General features: G+C 39.3%; 1 protein-coding gene across 4 annotated transcripts in view; it reads left to right on the top strand.

Moving 5' to 3' along the window:
• The window catches only part of RORA (RAR related orphan receptor A), a 682,873-nt gene that overhangs the window by 628,899 nt on the left and 26,345 nt on the right, over window positions 1–27,629 (top strand). For all 4 annotated transcript variants that reach the window (XR_013993354.1, XM_081048556.1, XM_081048555.1 and 1 more), the window contains one exon: window positions 22,109–22,194. Coding sequence is in view for 3 of the 4 variants with exons in the window: in XM_081048556.1 (XP_080904682.1) it covers window positions 22,109–22,194 (86 nt within the window). In the remaining variant the exon portion in view is untranslated. The remainder of the gene's footprint in view (window positions 1–22,108; window positions 22,195–27,629) is intronic.

Raw genomic sequence — 27,629 nt, 5'->3', positions numbered from 1 at the left:
GACGTTGAGATCTCAAGGGCTTTGGAACCTTTTGATTCCATTACACTTTCAACTTAGCAAGGCACGTCTGGGCTACATAGTAAATGAGGGTAAGAGTAATGCATTTAATAAATGGGCATGAATGAAATAATGAACCTCTTCTAGCTCGGGCCACGCTGGGTGCTCCCAGGATACTGACATACAGAAAGGCCATTTTGGTCCAGAGAAAAACTAAGAACTGCAGTGGTATCACTTTTGCCTGGCAAGTAGGGCAAGCCGAAGATTATCACCTCCTCTTTGGCTGATGATGGTGTGGATGCGAGGCACAGAGGACCCAGACACAGGAAACGCGTGGAGATAATGCAGCTCGAAAATAGCCACAGAGACTTATTAAGACATATATTTTCCTCTCTGTGGAAATTTTCATTTTATCCTATGGCACATTAAAAATGGGTAGGTGGTTAGAAAAACGGAGTGGAAGGGGGGCGAAGAAAGCCTGGGTGAAGGGAGAGAGCTGTTTGTGAAGGGCTCTCCTCTCAGAGTGAATGCTGAATAGAGGCCCTTCTTTTCCAAGCAGGTGACCGTGTGTGTCATCTTGTCTTTCTGTTGATCCTAGTGGCTTCTTTTACCCAGTATGAGAACTCCCCTGAGATTTTCACATCCTGAATGTTTCTCACCAAAGTAGCCAGTGTTCTAGGATAATGTGTGTTTTGTTTCAACTGCTGTTCCTGGTTTCTGCTCTCTAAAACCCTTTACGCCATATTTTCCATGATTGTTCAGTGCTGGCTTTGGTATTTAAATAAGCCTTTCAATGGGTCATTAGCTCTGTAATTAATTCCAGCTATTTTTAAATAGTGCATCGGTTATTAAAGAGCTGCTATATTCTCAACAGCCTTGTCTTTCTTGGAGTATCCCTAAGCATTAGCTGGTGTTTTTTTCAGTGCCAAAAATATTGTAATCTTTTTTCTCCTTTCAAATATATTCCTCATTGGTAGGAAGAGTCACACTTTTTGAATGAGGACAGGAAATGTTTAACTGTTACACTTCTGTATGATAGCCTTGGGTTGTCATTTTTCTTTCAAGATTTGATCCCAACAAATAAACATTAAGGACTTCCAGTAGGCCCAGCCCTGCTCTCTCTCTATTTACTTCTATTTTCAAAATCAATGTTGGTAGATAACAGGATTTGAATAGGAAATAACTTTATGAAGAAGTGACTGGATAAAAATCACTTAGCCAGTTAGTTCTAAAACTAGACTTAGAGACCAGACTACCTGACTCTTAGCCCATTCTTTTCATTTTTTTATGCTTTTTTAATGTAATATTAACATAGCTGTTAATCTCTGTGACCCTAGAAGAGGCTTACCCATTCTAATATTAGAACCACCAGGCCTGGCCCCACACCTTTGGCAGACATCACAATGGCATCAAAGTACATCTAAACCACCAACCCAGCATCCGTATGACTTGGAAAATGAGCTGAAACCCACTTGCTACCTTGACCTTATAGTAATCCCAGGATAAAGCACTAATTCCTGGTTCACAAAAGCAGATGGAGGTTAACTTTGATTATTGAGTATTACCTGAGATCAGATAAAGTTATCAATAGTTCAAATAATAGTAATAGTCGCTACCATTGTGTGCCGGGCACTGAGCTAGTTGGTGAAATATATTCTTGCATTTCAGCCTCATAACAACCCTGTGAAATAGTTACTCTTATCTTCACGGTATAGATTAGGAAATAGAGGGTTGGAGAGGTTAAATCTTGCCCATGATCGCTGAGCTAATAAGTGGCCAACTTAGCATTTGTCTTTGGATCTGTCTGTTGCTAAAGCTACTTCTTGACATCTAACAGCACACACAGGGCGTCCATGTGCTGACCACTTATGGACCAGACCTTGCTGTCAGAAGCATCATTACTACCTTTCTCTCCTTGAGAGTCCCCCTTCCCCTCACTCCCAGCCCCCATCCTATGGCCCTTTTTTTTCAATCCTGTGAATTCCTTTGGTATCTTTGGTTTGCAGGTTCTAGTAAATTGTATTATTAGTTCAGAAAAGAATGCTTGCCCTCGTTGATTTTTCATTTGTCTGTTTCATTTTATGATAAATTAGGAATCCTTTACGTCATTTTGGTTCTTGCCATAGAGTTTCCATCCTTGAACAAAAATGCTTAGGGCTTTCTAGGATATCTTTAGCAACCTTTTCATTCCTTTCTAGGATAATAGAGATTAGTAAATGCTAGAAGCAGCTGATAGGATTCCCTGATTTATTCATTCCTTTGGAGCACCTGCTGTATTTCAGGCACTGAGTTAGACACTGGAGATACAGGATGAGAAGTCTCTGCTCCATCCACCTTCCATTCCAAATGTGTGGAGATAGCTAATAATTATGTAGCATTCCAGGGAGTGATAAATGCTATGAAGAATAAGTCCAGGTGTTATAATAGCACATAACTTAGAGGATTAAGGATACCTCTGTTTTTTAATTTCCTGTGGACCCAAAGACAAATATTAAGGGAGACATCAAGAGGCAAGTTAAGCTTCTCTAGTTCTAGATATGTCTGCAGTGCAGTTGTGGCTAGGACTGAGACTGGGGGGGGGGACGTCAAGTGGACACAGTTTTTATTTCAGTGTAATCTTCCTCTTTGGCACCATTATCATTTTCCCAGTCTGCCGGAACCTTGTCTCCCTGATAACTCTCTCCATCCCCAGTTGCCCAGCATTCTGCCTGCAATGCCAAAGCTTACTGCCTCTCCCTACCACCACTACCGTGAATCATGAGCCACTGTGTATTTCCTGTCCTCAAGGTCAGGCTCCCTGCGGCTGCCAATGCCTCAACTAGCCAACCTGACAAACTAACCTCTTACTGAGATTGTTTAAGAAATGAAAAGATGACTGCTCACTCCTCCTAAGTGAGTGATTTCTGTTGACACTGATTCTGTGTTTCCATCTGTGAAATGAGGGAGTTGGGATAAAGCTAGTTGAAAAGATGGCAGGAGAATGAGCAGATGTGGGTGGTGGCCTCTCCTGTGTTTCACACCAGCTAGGTAACCTCAGGAGAGTCACTTTACCTCTCGGAGCCTCAGTTGCCTTGGCTAAAAAGTCAGGGGTCTGATTAGGTCATCTCACAGGTCCTTACAGGTCTGGAATTCTGTGATCTGAAAGGTTCCATTTAACTCTTTGGAGCATGCTGAACAAAAGAAAAAGTATGATTCATGAGAGGCAGCGCCTCTACCTTTATTTAACCCCGAGAAGGAGTTTCAGACAAAGAAGGAGGGCAGCAAGGTACCACTGCAAGGCAGTAGGAGAAATTATTCAAGGTCTTTTAGCTTCCCTTCCTGAGGACAGTTAGTGTGGGCAATGGACTCTTACTGAGATTGTTTAAGAAATGGAAAGATGACTCTTCATACACACAAACTATGTGTAATATCTTTAACCTTAGAAATAGCAGGTTTTAACTGTCAGCCACATCTGCTGACCAGGATGTGGGAACTGAGAAGAGATGAGAATGAGCCAAAGCATCAAAATCACTTCTTTAAGTGACCAGCTTCTCCTTCCTTGTTATCTGTCATTTTACTCCACATTGAGGTCAGAGTGGTAAAGCTATTGTGCAGTATACATTTCCTTTTGCTTAAAAAACAGATTATCAAGACAACAGGCAAGGGCACTGAATCACTCTCACTAGTCATTTCAAATGCTGAAAATAAATGGGCATAGATCGCTTCTACATGGATATATTAATGTGTTGCATATTCCCTGGAGAGCTATAGTTATTACTTAATTGATTTCACTTACGGGACCCTGTGAAATCTCCTTACAGAAATCGGAACAGTGGAAAGAGACTACTTAACTCATAGCTGTCTTGTCTTCTTCGAAATGTGTTGGCTTAGTGTGATAAAGAACGAGCGGCCCACACAGCGAATCTTCTGCACAAACTAAATTAGCAGGAAGAGCGCAAAACCAGCATGGTTCTGCAAAATGCTGCTTTTCTTTTCTGTAAGTGTGGTAATGATTTCACACAAATGAAAACTTATTTTTGTAAGCCTGCATTTGGTGTAATATTGAGGTGTGAATTCAGCCGTTCATTGCTTGAACTTTTATTTATTTCAGGATTAGGGTAGCATTATTTAGACTCCTTCCTTTCCTTTGAGTCACCATTTAATGATAATACATATACAGAGGGTCCCAAAAAAGTGTATACACATTTTAAGAAAGGAAAAACTGTATTAAAATTGTAATACTCAGCATATACTGATAACAAAAGATGAATACAAGTCACGTTTGACTTCTGCAGTTACAAGAGGTGCTCAAAGCACCTCTTACCATCAGCGTAATTTTACCATCAGCGTAATTTTAATATAGTTTTTTCAAATGTATATACATTTTTGGCACCCTCTGTGTATACTTCCATTTCAGTCTTTTTCTGACTGTGCTTGACGAAAACAACATCAAAAAAGGTTATTTTTTTTCCCAATGAAACCTTTTTATGTGCTGACAATAGCTTTAATATCTTTATTGTCCAAGTGATAAGGATTGATAACTGGTAACATTTCTATTGATATTTTCCTGGTATGATTTTATAGCAAAGTTGAGTTTTTTAATGTCTTTTTGGTGAACACTAAAGGGGGAAATCATTGATACATAGATTATAAATTTTATGGCTTTAAACATTATTTTTTGAAATGCACATGTTTGGGGTTGGATATGAACAACTTAAAACATTAAAATTCCCATCCAGATTTCAAGTTGTAGGTGTTCCTCTCCTGTACATTTTATGAGGTAAAAAGCAGCTCAAATATAAACAATTATATCCTTTGGCCCTTTCGTTTCTAAAATCACTTGTTTTGTTTTATAAAATGAGCTGCATTGTCTTTGTTAATTTGTTGATGGCTGGAAGAAAATCAGATACTGTATATGAAGCAAGACTTATGAACCTCTAGAGTCCTATTTGTGGCTATTTCGCAGTACAAATATTAAAATAGAATTTTATTTATTTTGTAGATTAGAAAGGATATAGGAGACGATGGAGAATGATATTGCAGTTTGAATTTATAATTTGAAAGAATAGAAAAAGTAAAATAAAAAGATTACCATAAGAGTGTCACCAGATGTCCCACCCTGCCCAACATTCAGGCAATCTCTTTGTGAGATTTCACCTTGGGCATTTAAAAACCATTACAATAAAAATGTGGTATTAAAAATGGCATGCTACCACCACTGTAGCAAGTATGACAAATATAAGATATTCTGGGAAATGTAAGACATTCTGGGAAATTGCAAAATATTTTCTTATCCAAAGTTTGGTACCTTGCTCGTAGAGTATTTTAAACCAAAGAATATATAGCAAGTACTATTTTATATTTAGTTTATTCCCTGATGCCTTGTTTGTTTCTTAAATTAATTCATGGGCAGTGAATGGAGGGAAATAACAACAACCACAAAATACCCTAATGACATGATAGTGAATACCACTTCTTAATGTCTACCCCCACCTAAGAAAATAGCTTTATTTTCCTCTCTCTGATGGCCAACTTGATTGCATAGAGTGAGACAATGGATGGCAACTCTGTTTTAACGCTGTGCCATTAATTTCATACCACACAACATGATTCATTCCTCCTAACTTTGGGATGAAGTCTGGTGTTGTGTTGCCTGTTTACAACATAGTCAGGTAACAGACACAGGACAAAAAGGTGCTACGTATCATCCAACAGATCAAGAATGCTCGGGATTCTTCTACTGTTGTCAATAAGACCTTGTGAAACTACCTGTCAAGGCGTCCACGGGGAGCAATGTACAGCTACTCCAATATTTTTACATTTTTATCCGCCACATTATTTTGAACCGATATTATGTACCTGTAAACGCAGTATTTATACTTCTTGCCTTCCCAAGTTGGAGGATTTCATCATTAACTGACAGTGTTTCTCAGAAAGGAACACATTCTCCCACAGGACTTATTGGATGACTTGAGCGAATTCAGGCCACCTATTAATTGAAAAAGCGTTGTATGTGTTGGAGAGCCTAAGGATGGATTGTCCAAAGATTTTCTTTTGGAAAAGTACCAGCACAATGCCCGAAATGCCAGAGAGTGGAAAGTCATGGTCTCGACGGGGGAAATGACTGTAGTGTTCGTGGAGACAGTGTTTCTGCATGGCTGACATTAATGACAACCCAATGCTACGCACTCACTGAATGTTTTCATTTCAGAAGAGCATCAAAACCACCAAGTCCTTTAAAGTCATCTTCTTTTACTGCAAAACCAGAAACCATGCCGACAGCTACTTTCAGTAATAACCTGTGTCCCAGCTGCAGGCTGTATTAAACTCCTTGTCATATAATTTTCTAATTTGTGTGTAGGTAGTTGTAGCAACAACTTAGTTTATTTCAGAGCATGACATCAGAAAGCATATTTTTAATGCAGCAGTGATGGTAATGAAATCAGAATTTCTACCAAGTCCGCCCTAATTGAACCGTATTGTAAGGAGAAATAAAATATGAGAGTCAGAGTTTCCTCCCAAAGTCATTTGGATTATTAGGTAATGAGGCAGATTTTATTTTAATACACGTACTAGGAGGAATGCTTCTACATGAACATTGCCCCATTTGTGGCAGTCAATGGGGGAGGCTAAGGAACATTGGTGCCAAAACGCTCACTGTCACTGCCAAAAACTAATATGTAACTCCTCTTCTGGAATGGCTGTCAACTCCTTTAGCAATGGTTTAATATTCTCTGCTAGTGGCCATTGTTCTCCTAGAAACATAGGTTTGAGTTTTGAAAACAGCCAATAGTTAATGTGGCAAATAAGGTAAGAGAAGAAACCAGGCCAGGCCATTTTCCTTTTTTAAAAATAGTGACTATAAAGTGACAAACTTGTCTTTCTCATCTTACTGGCACTGAGAACAGTTGCAAAAGAAGTGGTTCCACGTAGTTTGTGGCGATGACAACATCACTACTTTAAAGGTCAGGCCTCATCTTGGTGGAGAGACTGGTGCCAGTGATTTTGTTGGGAGAAAATATGGTCTGCCACTTTTCTTCCAGAAAATTCATATGGTAGGTAACAACAGCCACAAAAACAAAGGACATTCAAAGGCCATCCTGTGCTGCATCACGGGAATACCTCCATACATACAGCAGGTGTCCGATATCCAGATTGACTCACTCTTGATCATATGTACATGTTTTTAGTTGGGCCAGAATTACTACTGCCCTGACTAACAAAATTATACAGCAAGCAGTGAGTGTGGGAGGCTGAAGGGAGGGAGAACCAACGGGAAACCCCTGCCCAAGAGGAACACGGGATGGTGACTTCTGTTATCATAATCTGATGGTAATCATAGGAGAACCCGACTTCAGCCACCAGTTCAGAAATCAGTAAGAGGCAGCAGAGTTTGGTCATGGGGCAGCTCGGTGCTTTTACTGCAGTCAGCACACAGTTCCCTATTTCCGGGCTGGGCAGACCTCACTTACTCAGCCACAGGGGTCAAGAGAAGGGCACCCTGGAGAATTTGATGGAAATGGTAGTTGTAGCACTGAAGCTTTCTTTCTTCATGAGAAGTCATTTGGAACTATCAACATTTTATCCCATTTTGCAGTTTGCTGGGTTTTCTCGAAGTTTCATTTTTTTAAGGTTAAGAAGAACATATGGAACTGCTAGCTATGTTCTTGTCCCCACGCCTCTCCCCCAGAGCTCGTTTGGGCTTGCTGCGAACCGGGGGAAAAGAAGCACATGGGAGTGAAATGAGTGGCCCCATTCCTGGAGAAACCACTTAGATCTTAGCTCTGCCACTCATGATCTCAAACCCCTTGCTCCATAGGCCACTTACACCCGTTTTAAAGTCTTTATAACTCATTTCCCCCCGTTTAGCAATTACTCTCTCACACAGATCAACCATTCAAATGACAATTAATACAAATTTAAATTCCTGGAATATTGCAATGCATCATTAGTTGAGGGAAATACATTAGTTGGCCCTGAGGTTTTTCAGTTTTCTTCTACATCATCTTTGCTCCCCATTTTTTGGTTGTCATTGAACAAAATGTGGAGCCTGGCAAAGTCTACAGGGATGGAGATGCCGCCCAGCCCTCTGTCAGGTTAGGAGAGAAATGAGGAACTGTGGTAACGGGGGACTGAGGGGTCCGCAACCCTTTGATTCCCTAATGTAGGTTAGACTGAGGGTGGCCTGATCACCACTTTTAAAGTTTGCTTGTCTCCATTTTAATCTCTTCCTTCAAGCCCCTTTAAGGAAATCCCCTGGAATGACACAATATAAAAATCACACAGACCTTTTGAAATCATTGCTGTAACTGTGCCTGAGATCTCCCTGTCTTACTGATGGCATTATGTTTTTGCAAAGTGCCTTGAACTTTGATATAGGGTCTCAAATAATATTTGTAAAATTATGACCAAAGAAAACTTACTTTGAAATGAATTAGTAATGTCCAAAAGTCAAGAAAGAAAAGAAAGGAAGAAAGAATAGTATTCACTCTAAAATGGACTGTGCTGTCAAATTGGAAAATGAACTGGACCTCTTGAGTACCATTCACTTCAACAGACCAAAAGAAGAGAAAGGATTGCTCTGTCAGAGGTGGAGGAACTCACTCTCAAGAAGCGTTTTGAAATGGACAGATATTTCTGTGGTAGAGTTACCCGACTTGCTACTGACAATGGTAAATTTTAAGGTAATCAGTTCATCTTGTCTAACTGACAACTCAAAAAGCTGATTCCAAGAACAGGAAATTGGCTTCAATAGAAAGACTGTTTCTTTATCTTAGAGGGTGGGGAATGGGTAAGGACCGGTCAAACTTATTCTGATGACATATTTTAAAGAATGTTTTAGATGAATAATAATTCCTCATAGGTGTTAGCCATCCTGATTATTGGCTGCTGTGTTTTAGGTGTGATTGATTTAAAAAAACAAAAACAAAAAACAACAAACATACCAAAGTTATGCACCTGAAAAAAACCTGTCCCATTCAGAATTTCAGTTTAGGAGTCTGTACACAGATTCAAATGATTGTTTCTAAGCCTTACTTCTCTTTTTTTCTTTTTTAACCCCATTTCTTAGAATTGCTTTTCTGTGACTGCTTTGGGTCCCTTTGAATAACTGAAGAAAAAATAAGGCCAGGTCATTATGAGTAATTCGATTGATTTTCCTGGAGCACTAGGCTGACTCCAACCTCCCCTCTGGGCATTCGTGCCGCAACATCTCACAGGGATGGCACTTGTCTGATAAGTACACTTTTGTGTTATCACCAGACTCTGCCTCACAAGTTACTTCTCTGTGTCCTAATGGTCCTTAGACAATTGTGACTGGGAACCATGTACCTTGAGGTCCTAAAATGCTTCGCTAATGGAGAAAGTTTTATTTTGAAAAATAAATAATAATGGGAAACAAATTTGCATTACTAATACCACCCGCCATGGTGTGAAAATAGTGGCTTTCAAAGAGAGAGGCAAAAAAACTAAAACACCTTAACTCTGTCCCAGGATATTCAATTGAAATTGTTTACCTTGAAGGGAAAAATGAGGTGTTTTTTTTTCCATCAATAGCATATTAGTATTGTATTGCCCATCTCTTCTATAATGGTAGGGTGTGATAGTAAAAGGAATTATCTTTGATTGATAAAAGCAAACATTAGTTTTGTAAATAAGACCCAAAAAAGGGGGGGATAGGTGTGTTGAAACAGAGTGTTCTAGCTCCAGAACTTCTACTCTGGACTTTAACCAGAACATTTCAGTGTGTTCCTCTTGCTAAACCAAAATGCAGTGAAAATAGACACATTGGTTGCCACGTGGACGTCTCTTCCACTTTCTGTCACCACTTTTCCCTGACTAAATGACACCTACTGGATTTTGCCATGAGAAGATACCCCTATTGTTGGAGCAATGGCAGTTCAACTCACTTTTAATCATCAAATCACAGCATGATCTAACAGGATTAGGTCTGCAAGGTTATCTAGTACAGCACTCTGCCGAGGAAGAGATGAGGGACGCTGAGCTCTGGGGAGAGCTGATCCCAAAGTGTCACAGGTGTTTTGTAAATTTTGCTCATTACACAGGTAGTTTTCAGAGCCTCCTAACCCTGCAGTTCGTCAGCCTTTTCCCCCTTTCACCACACTGCCCTCCAGGCCTCCCTCCCACTTCCTCTGCTCACCACCTTTCCAATACGCCAGCCTTGCTGTGGGCTTTCCTAGAAAGTGAGCAACTGACATAATAGACACTGGTTTCTTCAAGTCACGCTTTGTACCTGCTTAGTGTACCTTCTCATATTAGGCCTCTGCATCATAAATAAAGCTGCTAACCTGCATGGCTTAATCTAAAAGAAATATAATGACCTATCCCTCTTCATTCTCCTGCTAGTTCCCTCAACTCCCGTTGTAGCACTTGCCAAATACCACTATCCGTAAAAGATAGATAGGTGGTGGTGGTGGTGGTGGTGGTGATGGTGATGATGATAGGTAACATGTATTGAGCACTTACTATGTGCGAGGCCCTGATTCTACAGGCACTTTATTTGGGTACCCTAGAATAAGGAGGTGAGATCATTTTAAAGGCGAGGAAAATCAGGCACAGAGAGATTAAGACAGCTGCCCATGGCTTGTAAATGAGGGCAGGGATTCAACCCAAGGTTTACAAATTGAACCTTGACATTTTACCTTCAAGGTTGTACTCAACTCCTTTCACAAAAGTTTGCGCTTTCATCCTTAATTCATGTAACTCATATACCGTGAATGTGACAGTAACAAAAGGGACACTGCTAGTGGGTTCTGTGTGCCTTCTTTGCAGCCCTGATGGCTCGTTGTGCAGGTTGTCAGCAAGTGGTGGGGGGACTCGCAGCTGGATGGACCTGGGTGTGAGCATGTGGAATATGTGGGGGGTGTGTGCGTGCATGTGTGTGTGTGTGTCATGATTTACTATGGTAGCCGCCATTGGCACTAAAAAGGACCTGCTATTCTGAGCTCCTGCTGTGACAGTAAGATGTGCCCACAGCAGCTGTTAGCAATCAGAGTGTGTTTCCATCTGATGTGAAATATGCTGCCATCACTTGTGAAATGGATTTCAAAACCATGCCGACCTAAAGTACCAGAGTGAGTGAATGGTACACTTTTACTGCAAATTAGAAAGAGTCACGTATTCCAATGATAATGTCACACTCACTCACTCAAGCTCTCTTAAGTGGCAAAGACATACATTGCCAAATGCTGAATCGCTGATGGGAGCATGTGCAGGACAGTCGGAGCATGTCATGCAAAATGTTTGTCTGCAGGCAAAAGAAGCTCCTTGGACTATAGGAGCAAAAAGTGAAAATGGAATGAGAAGGACATTTTTGTGCACCTTATTTTGCTATTTTTATGGCTATGGTGTTCTTCCCTCACCTCTAATGTCTTGAGTTACATAAAAATAGGTAGCTTCAACATAAACACCCAAGATATACATTTCCTTTTATTGGGGGAAAAATGACATTTCTTAGGTGTTGTAGTCTGTGAATTGATGCTTAGATATCAGACTTTCTTAAAATAAATCTGTCAGTCTCTTAGCTTGGTCCAGAGCATTCCTTCTCCTCATGTCTCACAATGACCTCATGTTCCCCCAAGGCTCTTCTGCCTTTTTCTATATTTCCCTTTCCTGTGAAGAAATAGCTACCAGCTCCTGCTTTCTCCCCTTTGGAATAGACCACAGAAACAACTGTGTATCAGCTGTCAGCGAATATCGTTATCCATTCTCTGACTGATCTTATATATTATAATTAAGAATGAAAATGTTTCTTTAATAGGCAAGTTTAAAGAGCATGTGTTTAGAGAGTCAGAAAAAACTGAGGTCATTTATCTGGTCATTCCTCTGTCTGGCATTACTGGTTATCTTAGAAAAGCATTATGAAAGAGAATTTTTTCAAAAACCATTGAACTGCAATCCCAAATTACATCTACGATGTATTTGAAAGCTTAGAACTCACTCGCCTGATCTATTGTTTAGATGTCATTGGCTATGTCCTGGAAATTGTAGGTGGCGTACCTAGTAGAATTTTTTTTTTTTTTCTTGGAAGAGTTGGTCACTAATCCTTCAAGATCTTACATATAGCTTTTCAATGATTAATTTGGCAACATCTACACTTCTGCTTCTGGAATGTTGAAATAATTTGCTTATGACTTTTAGTAAAGACCAGGCCCTTCCCTGGTCTCTTGCCCAAAGCTCCATTCTCCCTATTAATTTTAGGGAAACTTGGTGAAGTAGGAAACAGCACAGAGGTGGAGTAGGGATCTGGGCTGTGGTAAACCCTCTTAACCATCGTCACTCACTAAAATGACCTGTAGACCAAGAAAGTTTTGGTTTTACCAGTCTGTGTGACTGTGGCTGTGGATGTGTTGTCATGTTAGTCCTCTATTGCTTAATATAAAAGGATGTAAATATATTTTCCAGGTTTAGAATTACAAATTATTTCTAACCTTTGCCATGAATTCCAGTTTAATTTGGTTAAGGAATATTTCTTAAATGACATAATCTACTATCCAGTGAACACTAACTGATCTTCAAAAAACCATCCAAGCTAGTGGAAAAAATCAATGGGTTCCTTTGCCTGATAAGCTTTGATGACTTAACCTGGATTCTTGATATTTTGACCCACATCTGCGTCCACCTGGTTTTTATGATGGCCCCGTTAAGAGGTCATAGAAATTGTGCAATTGGAATTAGCAATCAATGGCTGACTTTTTAGGCAGGAGACTTTGGCCCTTTAAGGAGTATTCTGAGGCAAGCAGAATGTTTTTATTGATTTATTCAGTAAACTGATACTGTATGTGAAGCATACAATGGGCGAGACTCATATGAAGCCATAGAACAGGTAGATTTAAATAAATATCCTATTTATTAGACCCATTTCTATGTCAAGAGATTTTCCTGTCTTTGGACTTGTAATTGAATCACAAGGTTTGTTTATTTTTGTAACATTATATGTACCCATTTAAAAAAGTAAAAGCTTCCAAATTGCAATACCAAGGTTGTATACTGAGTAAAGCTTAAGGTATGCCAGGCAGGTGTGAAGTTAAGAGAGCTGTAAAATGGAGTGGTTATCTCTTGGGCTTAGGTGTGAGAATTTGGGGGGAATTGAGTAAAGTAAGGTTATTTCATAAAATGCAGCAAGAGTAATTCTGATGTTTTTGGTTAAGTAGAAACTAGATAAGATCTCCAGATTTGGTTTGGTTTTAAAGATGTTCTTTTCTGTTGTTGTGAAAAACAGACTTTGAATGCTGAAAGCAAAGAGCTGACCCCATTGCTCTCAATTATGAGCAAAGGAAGACTTAACCTAAATGTGGCAAAATTGTTCTTGTTAAGGGGGAAAAAGGAATTGGTATCTAGAGTGAGGTTGATCGCTAGAAAAGATTAGATGCAGTTCTGTGAGTCAGATGATATCTTTTTGTTTAGTATTATCCAGAATTACTCGTACATAAGAGAGACACACCTATTGTTGGAAAAGACGTTATTAGGAATTTCCCTTGAGCATAATCTAACCACTTAGTAAAATAAAGTGGATTCTTTTTCCTGCTGGTATGAAATGACAGCCCACACCGAGAGGCTCAAGAGAATTTTTATTAGATGTTTCTGATCTAAAGGTCCTAGAAAATATTCGGGAACTATATACTGAAAAACCATAATTAATTCTAGAATCTTAGAGGGACCTTATTCCAACTTGGAATGATTGGCCAAATGGCCAGTTACCTTTATCTTGGTCCCTGATTTCACTTAACCCCACAAATTCTCAACAACAAATATGTTCCATTGTTTGCAAAGGAAATAGAGAGGTTAAATCAGGAAAAACAATAAACGAGGAAACCATATGTACTGCTGATCTTAATCGCATTATCTTTTATTGAGTGAGAATTTATTCAGTATTTGACCCACTGGATAAGTAAAGTTGTTAGGAAGCTGCTTCTCTTGCTGTTCTACTATTTTATTCAAGGTTTAGTTAGCCACCAGGTAGTTCCTTAAAGAGGTAAAGAGTGGATTGCCTTAAATTTAGTTATTTTGTGCATTGCTGTGGAGTAGAATTCTAGAGAGAACTGGGTCTAAAAATCAAAGCCATCAACTGTTTCTCTATATGAAAAATCTGTGTTCTCTCTGATTTGACAGAATTTCCCTGTCTGGGGACACAAGTGCTCATTTGGATTTGGCTTTTAGCAAAGATACATGTGCACCAGGAAATGTGAGTCAGTTTCTCTGGAAAGCTTAATCTAGTAGGGATAGAAACATATTACAAAGGATTAATATTCAGTTCCCATTGTCAGAACTACCTGCATATTCATGGAAAGCCACATGAGAAGATGTGCCTGTCGTCCTTATTCTTCAGAGATTTCCTGTAGACCCAGCTCCACGTTCTCTGAATTCATATGGGGCATTCTGGCCCAGTGTTTTAACTCTTGTGCACCGAAGTCTTGCATGTATTAGGTTGGTGCAAACGTAATTGCGGTTTTTGCAATTATTTTTAACTTTTTAAACTGCAATTACATTTGCACCAACCTAATATAAGACTGAAGGAAATAGTCAAAAGTTCCCAAACTCCAATTTTGGCTTATTTTAGATTTAGTTTGCAAATAATTGATCTCTCAAGTGTTTGAGATGTGCTTGCTTATGTGTTTGCATTTGGCAAGTAAGTATATGTAACACTTTTTATTAAAAAATGACTTTGTAAAAGCTGTTAAGTTTTCAGACGAAACCACAACCAAATTAAAGCCTTTAAGAAGTGGCTTTCCATGGTAGGTAAGGGGCAGAATTGGGGTAGGGGCCCAGTAAGGGGCAGGTCTTTTTTTCCTTTAATGGCTATAGTTGCACAGGGTCCTTTGAGTCAGATATCAACTTAATACCAAGGCTTGGGATGTCAGAGGGTGGCATGTGTGTTGATTGTGTTGACAAGTGGGAATCATGCCATTTCTGTGATGTCCCCACGAGACTGTACAAGCCCTTGTGAAAGTTTTGTTCAGTGACTTTGCTTGTGCCAGCTATTACAGAGGGGTGACATCTCCATCATTGTGCTCTTTGGCTCTCAAGTTGAGACTAAGATCGGAACATCTGGACCGATTAGTCTTTCAGGAAGGCATTTTGAGACCAACAACTAACAATTTAAAAAACTCGAAGTAAGTCTAGCTAGCAGATGAAAATTACAGTTCTGTGTATTTTTCTTTATTCTCTTTGTGGCGGAGCCTGTTGTGGGTAGTGAGGGCACAGCGTCCTGATCCTTGCCAAGAATGATATGCCAAGCTTCCTAAAGCTTCCCATTTATATAGGTCTTTTCATCTTCAAAGAGCTTTGCGAGCATTCATTTACCACAACCTGCCTGGGAGGTAAGAACTATTCCCATTTTATAGATGGAGGCAGTGGAGGCGGAAGTGACTTGTGTGAGGCCACCCAGGGAGTTGAGGGTCTGATGGAGACTTGGAAGGATTGCCCACTACGCTTCTTAGTTGAATGGACCTCAGCTCTTTCTCTCTCATATCATTTCCCCTTGAGAGCCCCAGATCAATGGTAACATAACTAAAGGCATCATATAATCCTGAAGAGGAAGGAGACACTAAGTCTTTCTGCTTTGTGGCTGCCTATACATTTAAACCCTGAGAAATCTAGACATAAGCCATTTAATCCTTCTGAGGTTCATTTTCCATATTTGTAGAATGGGCATAACGATACCCATCTGCCTACTGCAGAGTGGCTGTGGGCACCAACATCAAAACAAGCTAATGAGGACAAAAACTTACAGAACTCTGCAAATATCAGGCATTATTCTTGTTGCCAAAAATGCCCATGAGACTGCTCTACCAGAGGGCTATGGCTTTTCAAATTAGGGGGCTAATTGCTTTGGTGATGTGCGGTGAAGATCAAGTACTGTCATGAAGGAATCCATCATCGGAGGAAGAAAAGACTAGGCTAAGGAAACATACTGACATTATATTTAGTAGACAAAATGGCAGAGCAGGTTGATTATTAGTTTGCATAGTACTCAACTGGTCCCCAGAGGACCATTGAACATGCCTGGGCCATGGAACATATTCATGCTGTACTTCAAGCCAAGGGTCCAGGATGACAGGATGTACCAAACTCTTGAAGCCCACAGTTGGTTCCCCTCCAACCATGAAGATGCAATGAGAGCTCTCTGCAAACCCTATAGTGGCTCAGTGCTTCCAGCAGTAGCAGTGAGAGTGACAGGAAGCCTTTTGCTCCCTGAACTGTCCACAGCTAGTACACACGGCACCTTTGCACACTACAGAGAAGGGTGCCACCTCTGGAAGGATGGTTTGAAAACCTGCCCCAGTGGGGCAGACATATTAGGAAAAGGCTCCCTTATTCTAGGTTGTTACAGCCACTCTGCAACAGGGCTCAAGGCGAGGTGAATTTCAGCCCCTACTTTTTCCCCTTCAGCTGGGCTCCATTGGACAGAGCACAGTGTCCTTAGAACTAGGAGGTGGCTAGACCCAGAGGGCCCAGAAAGCTCTAGAAGCCAGGAGCTCCCAAAGTCCCTCCCAGGAACCAGGTGAAGACTCTACCACTCTCCACCAGCTGGCCTAGACACGCAGGCAGGCCCGGCTGCTATCCAGGCAGCTGCAGAAGCCTTTAATACCCCAGCAGTTTTAAACTGGGGATAAAATAAAGTGACTAATCCATAAAGGACTCAAGCCATTTTACTGAAAATAAAATCAAATGCCTTAGGGTTTTTCTTTTTAATCTTTATTGGTTTTTCTGCTTGGAAAAGTAATACATGCTGGTTGTAAAAAAAAAAAAAAAATTCAAACATTAGAGAAATATATAACATAGCAAATAAAAAGTCCTTCATATTCTCAGCCCTCCAGAAAAAAAAAAATCACTGTCAACAGATTGGTATAAAACATAGGTGTTTTTTTTTTTTTAAAGCAGCAGTTCTTGACCATTTTTGCAAGACACACATTACTTGACATTCTTATGTGTGACATACTCTCCTGGGTGTATCCAGGGTTTGGCCATTTCCTGGCAAGCCAGCAGGAACCCCACCCTGTTCAATCCAATTCAAGAAAATATGCGATTGTGCAAGTGAGCTAGAGTGAAATATATTATTGGGGTAACCATGGGTCCGCATTAGTTTATTTTTTTATATGAACCCATAAAACTTAATTTTTTTTTACTATAATTAGAACAAATTCTACATGACACATCCCCACAGCTGATTGCAACATAGCACTGTGTGCAGCAAACAGTTAAGTGCCAGTGTTGTAAGGGATTGCTGTGGTGGCTGGTATGAACTGCCTGTCATATTATTTGGAGGATAAGCAGCTTTTCTCTATCCCCACTTTGGAAAGAGCTTAAAGTCTGCAGAAAAGAATTTCATTTCGCTATAAGGCAGGATTTCTTATCAACAATAACAATAATAATAATGATTATTGAGTGCCAACTATTGCTAAGAATTGTGTGACACGCATATAGACTAGAGAGAGAGAGAATCCATACATAAAATAATCATGTATGTGCTGTGGCATTTATACGTCATATCATGGAATCTCCACATATGAAACTGAGGCTCAGAGAAGTTAAGTAATGTGCCCAGCCTTAAGAATTGTTAAACCGTGGTGTGGGTCAAAAACTACTTGGAATTTTTTTAAATTGAGAAGAATGACCTAGAAGGTTGGTGATTACTTCCAGTTATAAATCAGTCAGGTAACTAACTCCCAGAAGGACATCCTGATATCAGTTCTGAGGACTCTGTAAGTTTCACCAAATTACTTAGGAGATGTCTTTGATCCTCGGTGAATGGTTGTATACCAACAGCAGCACACCCTGATGTTTGTTATTGGAATGAGGGGGGTCTCAGCGTGCAGAATGGTGAGAAGGGTGTACCCTAAATTTTTAGTTAGATAAAAAGCCAAAATGTGTCCAAATTTCAGCCTTACCTCTTCTTAGCTTTCTGTCTTTGGGCAAGTTATTTAGCCTCTCTGAACTTGTCTTCCCAGCTAAAAAAAATGGCAGATTTTAATAATGATGATGATAACATCATGATGATGACACCACCTACGTGAGAGAGTTGTTGGAGAAGTGAACGTGATAATACCTGACACATTATAAACACAAATACACTTTAGATATTATTGATTATTATAAATCCATTATATCCTTATCAAGAGATCACTGTTCACACAGAGTGAATGAAGTGATGAGTGCAACTCTTGTACAACTGTATTTTTTTTTTAATTCTTTGGGAGAATGGACATTTTTCTCTGGACCAAGATATCTCCCAAGATAGGTCCTGAGGAATAAAATGAGGTGTTAAGAGTGCCAGTGCCCATGTTCTTGTTCCTTTTATAATTAGAAGTAAAAAGCAAACTTTTTGTGCAAGTACATACAGTGCTCAATGACAGCCCAGCCGCAGGACCACTTGGCTAATTAGCACACTTGCATTCCAGGATTTCCTGACGCCCCGCTGCCACTTGTTGTCAGCTCCTTGAAACTGCAGAAATTTGCCTCTGCAGGTGTGGAGAGCCTGCTTGAATTACTTAGGGTGCATGAGAGAGCAAATTATTTAGGCAATAGAGCTGAAAATGTAGGCAAATTAGAATTTTTCATAGCAAGATTGTTCATTGTTAAGTCAATTCATGATTATATGTGTGTGTCTTCAGATATTCTCCTACACAATAACACTCTTTGCTTTGATGAATATGTATGTGGACTAATTTAATCAATATACTTGTGACAGTGGTGGTGTCTGACAGAACGCATCCTTTGAATTACTGACTGAGTTAATGTGTGCAGTATATATATGGGCCAAGACTCATAATTTTTGTTAAAAGAAGATTATTTTGAAAAGACACAGCACTGCCTGGTGGAAAATAGAAAAGCCTGAGGGATGGAAAGCAAAGGGCAAGGGGATTTTTTCCTTTTCCCTCTTACTGGACTGAAAACTCAAATTTATGGAACTAAACTGCCTGTCTTTTTAAAATTTACAAGTCAGTGACTACATTTTTTTCTCACTGATACATTTGAATTTTGTAAATTAACTAAAGGTGGAGGAGGGATGGTGTGGATTAAATGGAAGGCTGAGTAAGTGCCCTCCTCCAATCTACAAATGTTTGCTTTCTGGAAATATCAACACGTGTGATCAGATCCCATTCAGAGTTTGCTTTTTGGAGCAGGTGGATTTTAGTCATTTCCTAAAGAGCATTTGCAACTGAAATTGTCTTCTGAGATAAGAGAGCCTCCCCCAGAGGGTAGGCTAGTAGAATAGTTTCATTGGACCGGTCAGAGTATCTGCACCTAGCTGTGGGGATCCCTCCCATCACCTTACCACGAGCTTCCTAATGAAGCATGTTCTAAGTAAGTGTGATTCTTTGGCCAACACTGCCCACTGGAACTAAGCATGAACATGGTAGGGGCGGGGGCAGGGGGCAAAGGTCTAGGCACATGGTCCCCTCCTTGAAAATACAAGTAATCTACATTGAGTCCATTCATACGAAGCATCTTGGCCTCCATAAATCTTGTGAAATACATCTCAGCTAGAGTGTCCTCTGCATCAGAAAGCCCCTGGGAGCTAAAACCAAGCTGAAGACCAAGCTTTTGGGAGCCTGACTCAGGCCAGCAGAGCAGACCCCTGTAGGCCAGACCTCCGTATCACTTGCCAGATTACAGCAGCCATTAGCAGGCTTAAATATCATCATTTCACTTCTGATGGGTAATCCAGCAAGAGTCCAGGCAGGCTGAACAGCAATCGATCATTTGCCATTGGCTCCAGTTACAGTGTTACTCATCATTATCAATATGGCCGGCCAGGGCCTTCATATCTTAAAGATGCAGAAGACTTAACCGAGGGCCATGTGCTGCTCCTAGATTCATTGTCAGCAGAAAGCTGAAGGCTGCTCTTGCCCAGGGTTTATGAAGTTCACTTGTCTTTGGCCTCTTCCTGCCTCAGTTTTTCTGAATAGATCTGTTTGATCTCCCTGTTGTAAAGATGGAATGAAGGTAACTGGAAAGTCCCAAGTTTGGCACCAGTGTTGTTTTAACTGCCTCAGATAGGTTTGATACTGACAAACTATAGGGCCTAACAAGGTTTTTCTATCTAACTTCTGTGATTACAGCTTGAGGTGAGACATAAGCAGAAAAGAAGCTCCATGTCTGTCTTCTTTATTTCACGTATAAATTTTCTTTAATAGATTGTCCAAGTACTTTGTGTTGCCTAATTATTCTATTCCTTAGGGGCTGGGGTGGGCGGGACAGGTTCTTATTATAGACTAGTTAATTCATATGGGAAAATCCAGGCAATAACTCTCGTCTGATATCACCTTTCAGCATTTCTCTACTAGCACTTGGCTTTTTTTGCGTCTCTGAAAAATGGTGGGCATTAGCTATCTCTTTCGAGTTGCAGATCACCTATAGCACGAAACTGACTACATAGAGCACGAAAACTTGACTATATTTAAGAATATTGGAGGGGCCTTAGGTATGAAACGTTATTAGAGTTCAGATTTTATAAAGAATTTTCCTTGAAGAAATCAAGCTAGCTGCTAAGATAAGGAAGCAGACTTCAAGATGATCATTTTTGTTAAACGCAATCTCGTATTAATTTGCATAGCTCAGAAATAGACATACAGTGTACCAAGACACCATTCCTGGGATATTCGAAAGCTTTAGGATTATGGAAAAATATATTGGATGTGAGATTTCAAACCATCCCTGCTCTGGACAATGGAACTTGGTATGTCACCACTAAAAGTGACCGAACGGAAGAGGACACTGGTAGAATAGCTTGCACTACCTAACCGTCACCACAGTGCTTGTATGAGTGCCCTTGCAAGGAAGTCAGCAGATACATATACATGATTTATAACGAGGTTAAATCCCGTCTTTTCATGTGTACTCTCATCATTGAATATAACATCGCATCAAATTCAATGTAAGTGTTGTGGAAATGATCCCAGGATATGGGGTTACATTGGAAGAAAGAGTGGGCTGTGCGTCTATGTGGGATACTTACATCATGGAACTTCCATCCTTAGATAAGTCATTGCTTTGTGTAAGGCGTGGGGCCGGGTAGTGCCTATATGGAAATGAAATACACTTGGGCACTTGCAGTTGTGTTTGCATGTGTGATTAGGTAGATAATCAGACATGATATCCAGTAGCGAAAACCATGGGAAATAAACTTAGCGTAATGGAACATTCCGGGTAAACTGGTGAACATGGCCATCTTGTGTATATACACCTCAGCATTGGTCTTCTTTATTTCACATGTAACTATATGTAATAAGTGATCCAAGTACTCTTTTTTACCTAATTATTTTATCCTTAGGTTGTTTTTTAATCCTTAATTATGTTATTTCCAACTCTGCTCAAGATATAATGTTTTCTTAGAAGTGTGCTTTGTCATATTTGAGAACTTTGGTGTAGTACATGTTATTTGGTTAGTTTTACAGCATGAGGCATCTTTAAGTACTCAGTTGGATAGAAACACATGCACACTGTACCAGGAAATCAATATCTAATGTAAAGAACTCAGAATCTACATATTTGTATTTGTCAGGATTCATCATTATTAAATTCAGATAGGATATTTATGGTTGAAAGGTTTTGATCATACACAAAGGGACTCATTTTTAACACATGGCAACTATGTTAATTAAAAAAGGATGAGTAAGGAATTCTTAACTTACCATCATATGTAACTTATTAACATTTTGAATTGAATCATTTTCCTAAGTAGTCTTGACTTTTTGGAGTATATTTTTCTCTACCAGTCGAGCTACAGCCAAGACAGATTTATGACCTTTTAAAAATAATGATGGAAAATGAGATCGAAGGAAGCATTTTAGTATCTGCTTTGCTCTGAGGCCTAAAATGCGAACTCTCCAGTTCTTGAAGGCTTTGAAATGCTGATTCCAGCCTTCTTGTGGGTTCTTAAACACCTTCTCAAATGACCCATTTTAATAACCCGAAAGCTATTATATAACGAGCAGCCATAATTTAGTCCAGGGCTCTAGGGGGACCCTCACAGTTCAGCAATGAATAGTTAATGCAGTATAATGTTTAGCAGGTTATTAGTTTTCACTATACAAATGCTGATCAGGGAACGCTTTTATAAGGTGTTTAAAAGAAAATGTAATTAACTGGTTGCGTGCTTCTGTTGCAGCTCAAATTGAAATTATTCCATGCAAGATCTGTGGAGACAAATCATCAGGAATCCATTATGGTGTCATTACATGTGAAGGCTGCAAGGTAAGCCTTTTTAATTGTTGTTGTTTCTATTAATGTTCGAATGTATCTTTTCTATTCTTAGTTTTTACTTCTACAATGTCTGAAAATTCAACTCCTTGGAATTTTGAGTGATGAGAAATGACAGGACAGAAGGTTTTGGTGCTAAATTACAATTAAGGAAGTTTTATACATACTATATATATAGATAGAATGATAGATAGATAGATAGATAGATAGATGATAGACAGACAGATAGATAGATATTTACATAGATAGATAGATAGATAGATAGATAGATAGATAGATGATAGACAGATAGATAGATATTTACATATTCCATCAAAATAACAGGAGGCTAGAGAAAGGTGTTTGAGCATTCCTTTTTTGTCACTTCCAATCCCGGAATTGATTGAATGGATGAACAATCTCTTTGGTTATCTTTTTTAAAAAGAGATGAATCTAGACTTCTGTAATGTCCCTGTTACAAACTTTATGAGAAGGCATTCCCCATAAGTTTAATCAGAATGTGATTGAAAGTCTTATTGTTGGCACACAGATGTTGATACAGCTGGCCAAATTATGGCAAGGCTGTTGGAAAGAACTGAGTTGGTCCTGGTGCCACCACTTGTTCTTATTGTTTTGGGCATGTCTCAATCACCTAGTGACTCATTTTCCTCATCTATAAAGTAAGCATAACACCTGTTCTTCCTATCTATGAGAACTATTCTAAGAATGGAATGAAAAACTCAATCAAAGCCCTGTGCACTGAAAAGCGCTATTTAAATCTAAACCTTATCGTTCTTATTGCCGTTGTTACTATTTTAATTATGACTGATGCTGATCTCAGGGCAGTATGTACAGCATGTGCATAATATGTCAGTGGGAAATAGAGATGTTTGTCCTCATCATTCAAGACCCCCAAACCCAGATTGTGTCTGTTACTCAATTTCAATTTATTGAGATTTAAATCCTCCTGCTTATATTGGGAGGGCTTTGAGACGGCTTACAGTATAAAACAATGCAAAATAAACAGGAGAGCAGCTATTTAAACATGCTGAAGGCCTCTGAGACGGTTGATTGCCACTGAACCAGGCCTGAATGAGCCCTAAGACATTTTGAATCTGAGGTAAAAAGTGAAATCCATGAATTTGGTTAGCTCTCCTTTAGTGAAATTAAAAAATACAATATCATAACATAAAAAATCACCTCCAGACACAAATAATTACTGAGAGATGGCAGGGAAATTGGCTTCATCATTTCCTGAAGTCTTTGTTTTACTGTTAATCATCGTAACATGTGCCTCTTTGTATGTGTACACATACTCCATATTGAGCCCATCTTGGTGAAGCTTGAGATTTCTGCACACCACCAAACACACTTAATAATTAAACAAAAAATGCACCTGCCTTTTTGGAATAGGGAGCTCACTACTTAAAGAAGATTTTGAATTATTCATCCGTGGTAACCTTCAAGGCTTCAGGGTTCTAGAAACCAGGACGAAAAAAAAAAGTTATGCCCTTTTACATCCTTGCCTCAATAATTAATTGATTGATTGCTTAATTAATTAAAAGAAAACAAAATGAAATGGACTGTCTAACCTATGACATCTCAGGATGTAAGGAAGTGAGGAATCTGCCTGTGACAGCTGTCACCCCATTGATTTTCAGAGTTAATTTGACTGATGTGACTGGGCAGGTATAACTATGCAATGGTATGTGTTTATATCATGCATATAGTATTTGTTTTGCATAATGGTTTCTCTCTGCTATAACTAACATTTTTGCTTCTATTTGTGGTAACAACAAGAGCCTTCTGCTCTTTTGCCATTGATGTTAATGATTTATCATGTTCTAACTAGGTGAAGGTGGTTACATCATGACAAATTGTAAATAATTTATCTCTGTGATAGTATCATTAGACGAGGAAAATTTCTGATTTGATATATAAATAAATACCCAACGAGAGGAAAGAAAGTGACTCATTTTCTGAGCTAATCATTTTGTGAATGTATTTTAAAATTGCATTTAAAAGTGACAACCTAAAACCACAAGAAATTAGAGAACTTAGTTATTTAATTGCTGAAGTGATTATCTATTTTATCACATATTGGCTCAGATAAGCATTGCCCGTGAACAGTGAAAATGGTCGAAGTTTGGGTAGCTCTTTCTCTGGCTCTCGGGTGTTCCCAGCTCACCCAATCCTGGTCCCTTAGGCTTCCTACAGAGAAACTGTATTGGGTCATGCTTGCACTCTGAACTCTGGAACCAGACTGCTTGGGTTTGAATCCCAGCTCTGCTGTTTACCAGCTTGAGCAACTACCTAACTTTTCTGTGCTTCTGTTTCCCTACCTGTAGAATGACGATAGTAACTGTAGTTAACTTCATAGGGTTATCATGTGCACTTAGGTAAAGAACTTAGAAGTGTGGTGGGGCACATAACAAGCACTCAGAAAACATGGGCTGTTGTTATTTTCATTCCTGGCCAAACTCCTTATGCCTGAGTAACATTGCTCTGTATAATCAGATATTATTTCAGGATATCTATGGGTCCAGTCTTGACTTTTGTGACCATTTGTGATTTGTTCTATAGACTCTGCCAATAAAAACAACAAAAAAATATGAGCACCCCCTCAGGACCATAAACACTGTGAGGGATCCAAAGACCTAAAAGGCCTAATCCTTCTGTCAAGCAGTTTATGGTCTAGTAATGGCGATGGGGCCTGCACAGGAAAAGCTAAATAGCAACGCGAGAACTAAATACTAGAGTAAAGCCACAGTCTGTATAATATGGCACTAGGAGCACATATTCACTAGACAGCAAGAGCCTAGAAACAGAAACATCTTGGTTGTGTTTTAGGGACAATATACAACCCAGTTTGACTGGAGCAAAGTGTTACTTTCTGTAGATAATGGAAGATACGGATAGACAGGACCACCGTTCCCCAAATTTTAAGGACTCCATTATGCCAAGGTTTTTATTTTGAAAGTATTTTACTTGTTCTTTTGAAATAATGAGGAAACAACGTACTCTTCCTTCTCAAGCCCTGAATATTGCTTTTCAGAAGAACAAAGAATCCAAGCCTGCAAACTTAGTTCTGTCAGTAAAAAGGTTTCTGAACTCTTGGAATAGAATTTAGTCCCAGCCCTGGGTGAACACTAGGAGGGGGTATAAGGGAAACTGAGGTAGACCTCCCAGGGAGGTAGAGCTGGGCCATGGACAATGTGGGCAGAGGAAAGGGCTAGAAAGAAAACAAGAGGCTGTAGATGTTAGGGTTAAGATTCGATCTTCAAAACGAATAAAAATGATGAAGTATTCGTAGAAAAAATGACCATTAGTTGAGGTTTTCTTTTGACAAATGGTCCTATTTATCATTCAATTTCAGTTCCTGGTTTCATCGTTAGATAAAGTGGTTACTTAGAGGATGATGACAAAAAATTTGTTTCACGATAAAAAAAGCATACAGTTTTTTTCTGTGTCCTTTTAGAATTTTTGGCTTTATAATTTCAGCTATAACTTTGTAAAGGATCATGTACCATTGAGTATTGAAGTTAGTAAATTGACTTCTGATTACATTTAAGACCCTGTGTTCTGATAAGTCTTAGAGTAGCATTCATTTATGACATATTTACTCATCATAATGCATTTAAGATGATGTCTTATGCAGAGCTTCTTCCTTCCTCCAGTCAATGCAGAATTTGTAATAGTTTCTTTGCACTGACAAACATGTTACCTGAAATTAACAATAGAAAGCCTTTTCAAAGATATCTAGAGTGTATAATTGGTACTGTTTTCTTTCCCTGAAAGAGCGAAAGCAATTTCTGGAGCTTTTTATGTATTTGGTTAAAAACAAATGTCCATAAATGTTCATTTTTAGAGGATTCTAATACTTTTATTTCAATTGTGAAATGTCACTAGCCTTGGACCAATTTTGTCCACTTTCCAACATTGACACAGTCTTGCTCAACATTTTTATTTTAATGTTTTGTAACACCTGGCCCCAGTATTAGAGCTAGCCATTTAAAATGAAAATTGGACTTGGCTGTTACTGCATACTGTGACATCCGAGTTTCAGTTCTGTTATATACAAGTGATAAGAAAAACAAATTTTGTTTAGCTAAATCTGCCAGTCCTGGGATGAAATGAACAAGTTGTAGGATGGGTTAAACCCCAGTTTACATCAAGATGATTTGGATTTTTTTCTTTGTTTAGGTCTTAATCATATCTCGGTAACTGTCCCGTCCTGAACTCGCAGATAACTCCAGTTGTGACCGCGTTGTAGACAGGGCTCTGCCATAGTGTCTGGCTCATGGTTGGGCCCCTCATGCTTGCTTAGGAATCATTGTTGCTGAATGTGTTCGCTTGGATTGGATCTGAACATAGCAAATCATAGTATGGCAAAGCAGACATCTACACTTACCGAGTATGACACATGAGGTCAGCTTTAATCAGAGATCATTTGCACATACAATTCTACAGGGAGGCCAGTCATTATTGAAGTAGTTCAAGAGATCTGCGTCTCTGTGATTTATTGCTGCCAGATGTATGAGAGTAGGGCTACACCAGATAACTTTTGCGAATGAGGTTGCCGGTTCTTTTCTAAGGAGCAAATTTCCTTCTTCATTTGCTACCATTGGGACAGTTTTTCTTGCCTTCTCCTGTTTTAATTTTATCATTTCTCTGGCTCTTCCTCCCCTGATTTTAATCTATGCATGTCTTCTCTTTACCCCTTAATAAAATTGGCAATTACCTCATTTTTTTCCTGTATCAAGATACTTAACTTTCTACCAAACGATTATCAAACAATTTTCCTTCTCCACCCCCGTATTTCTGAACATTCTCAACAGAAAGTTCCCAAGACAAATAAGATCATAACATCGTACGCACTTTTACATACAGGATTCTCTGCTCTTCTCAGCCAAGGAAATCAAATGAGAGTGAGACATACACCTATACTAACAGTCCCCCAAATTCCAAATTTTTACTTGGATTGAAAAAATACAATAATTCGGGCAGGCATGAGAGCATTTACAATAAATCATAAAGTTATGAATAAATCCTGGTTGTCAAAAGCAAATGTGTAGCCGTTCCAAAGCGTCTGCCATTAGAATTCAGCAAGGCAGCTGTCAGCTGTTTTCTTGTAATTAAACAGCCAATGAGCAGCTAATTAAGACATATGTGTATACAGAAGTGGAAGTGGGTATGTTAATGAACTGTAGGAATCAATTCATTAAGTGAAAATTGTCAAAAGACCAAACATCAGATCAGCATTCCAGCCTGTGCCTCACTGAGAAGGAGCCCCAAGCAAGACAGGAGCCCTTCAGGGCAGGACCTCTGAGCACCTTCCCTCCCAACTGTGCCCCTAGTTCTGTGTCCAGCCAACCTACACTCTGGGGCAAAACTATTAATCCCCCCAATAGGAAGTGCCATGTACATTTCAAAGCTTTTCATTAAGTAGA

This window comes from Rhinolophus hipposideros (genome assembly GCF_964194185.1).
Source record: "Rhinolophus hipposideros genome assembly, chromosome: 5".
Classification (NCBI taxonomy): Eukaryota; Metazoa; Chordata; class Mammalia; order Chiroptera; family Rhinolophidae; genus Rhinolophus; species Rhinolophus hipposideros.
Note: the sequence above shows the minus strand (reverse complement) of the source record. Positions and strands in the feature narration are given on the sequence as shown.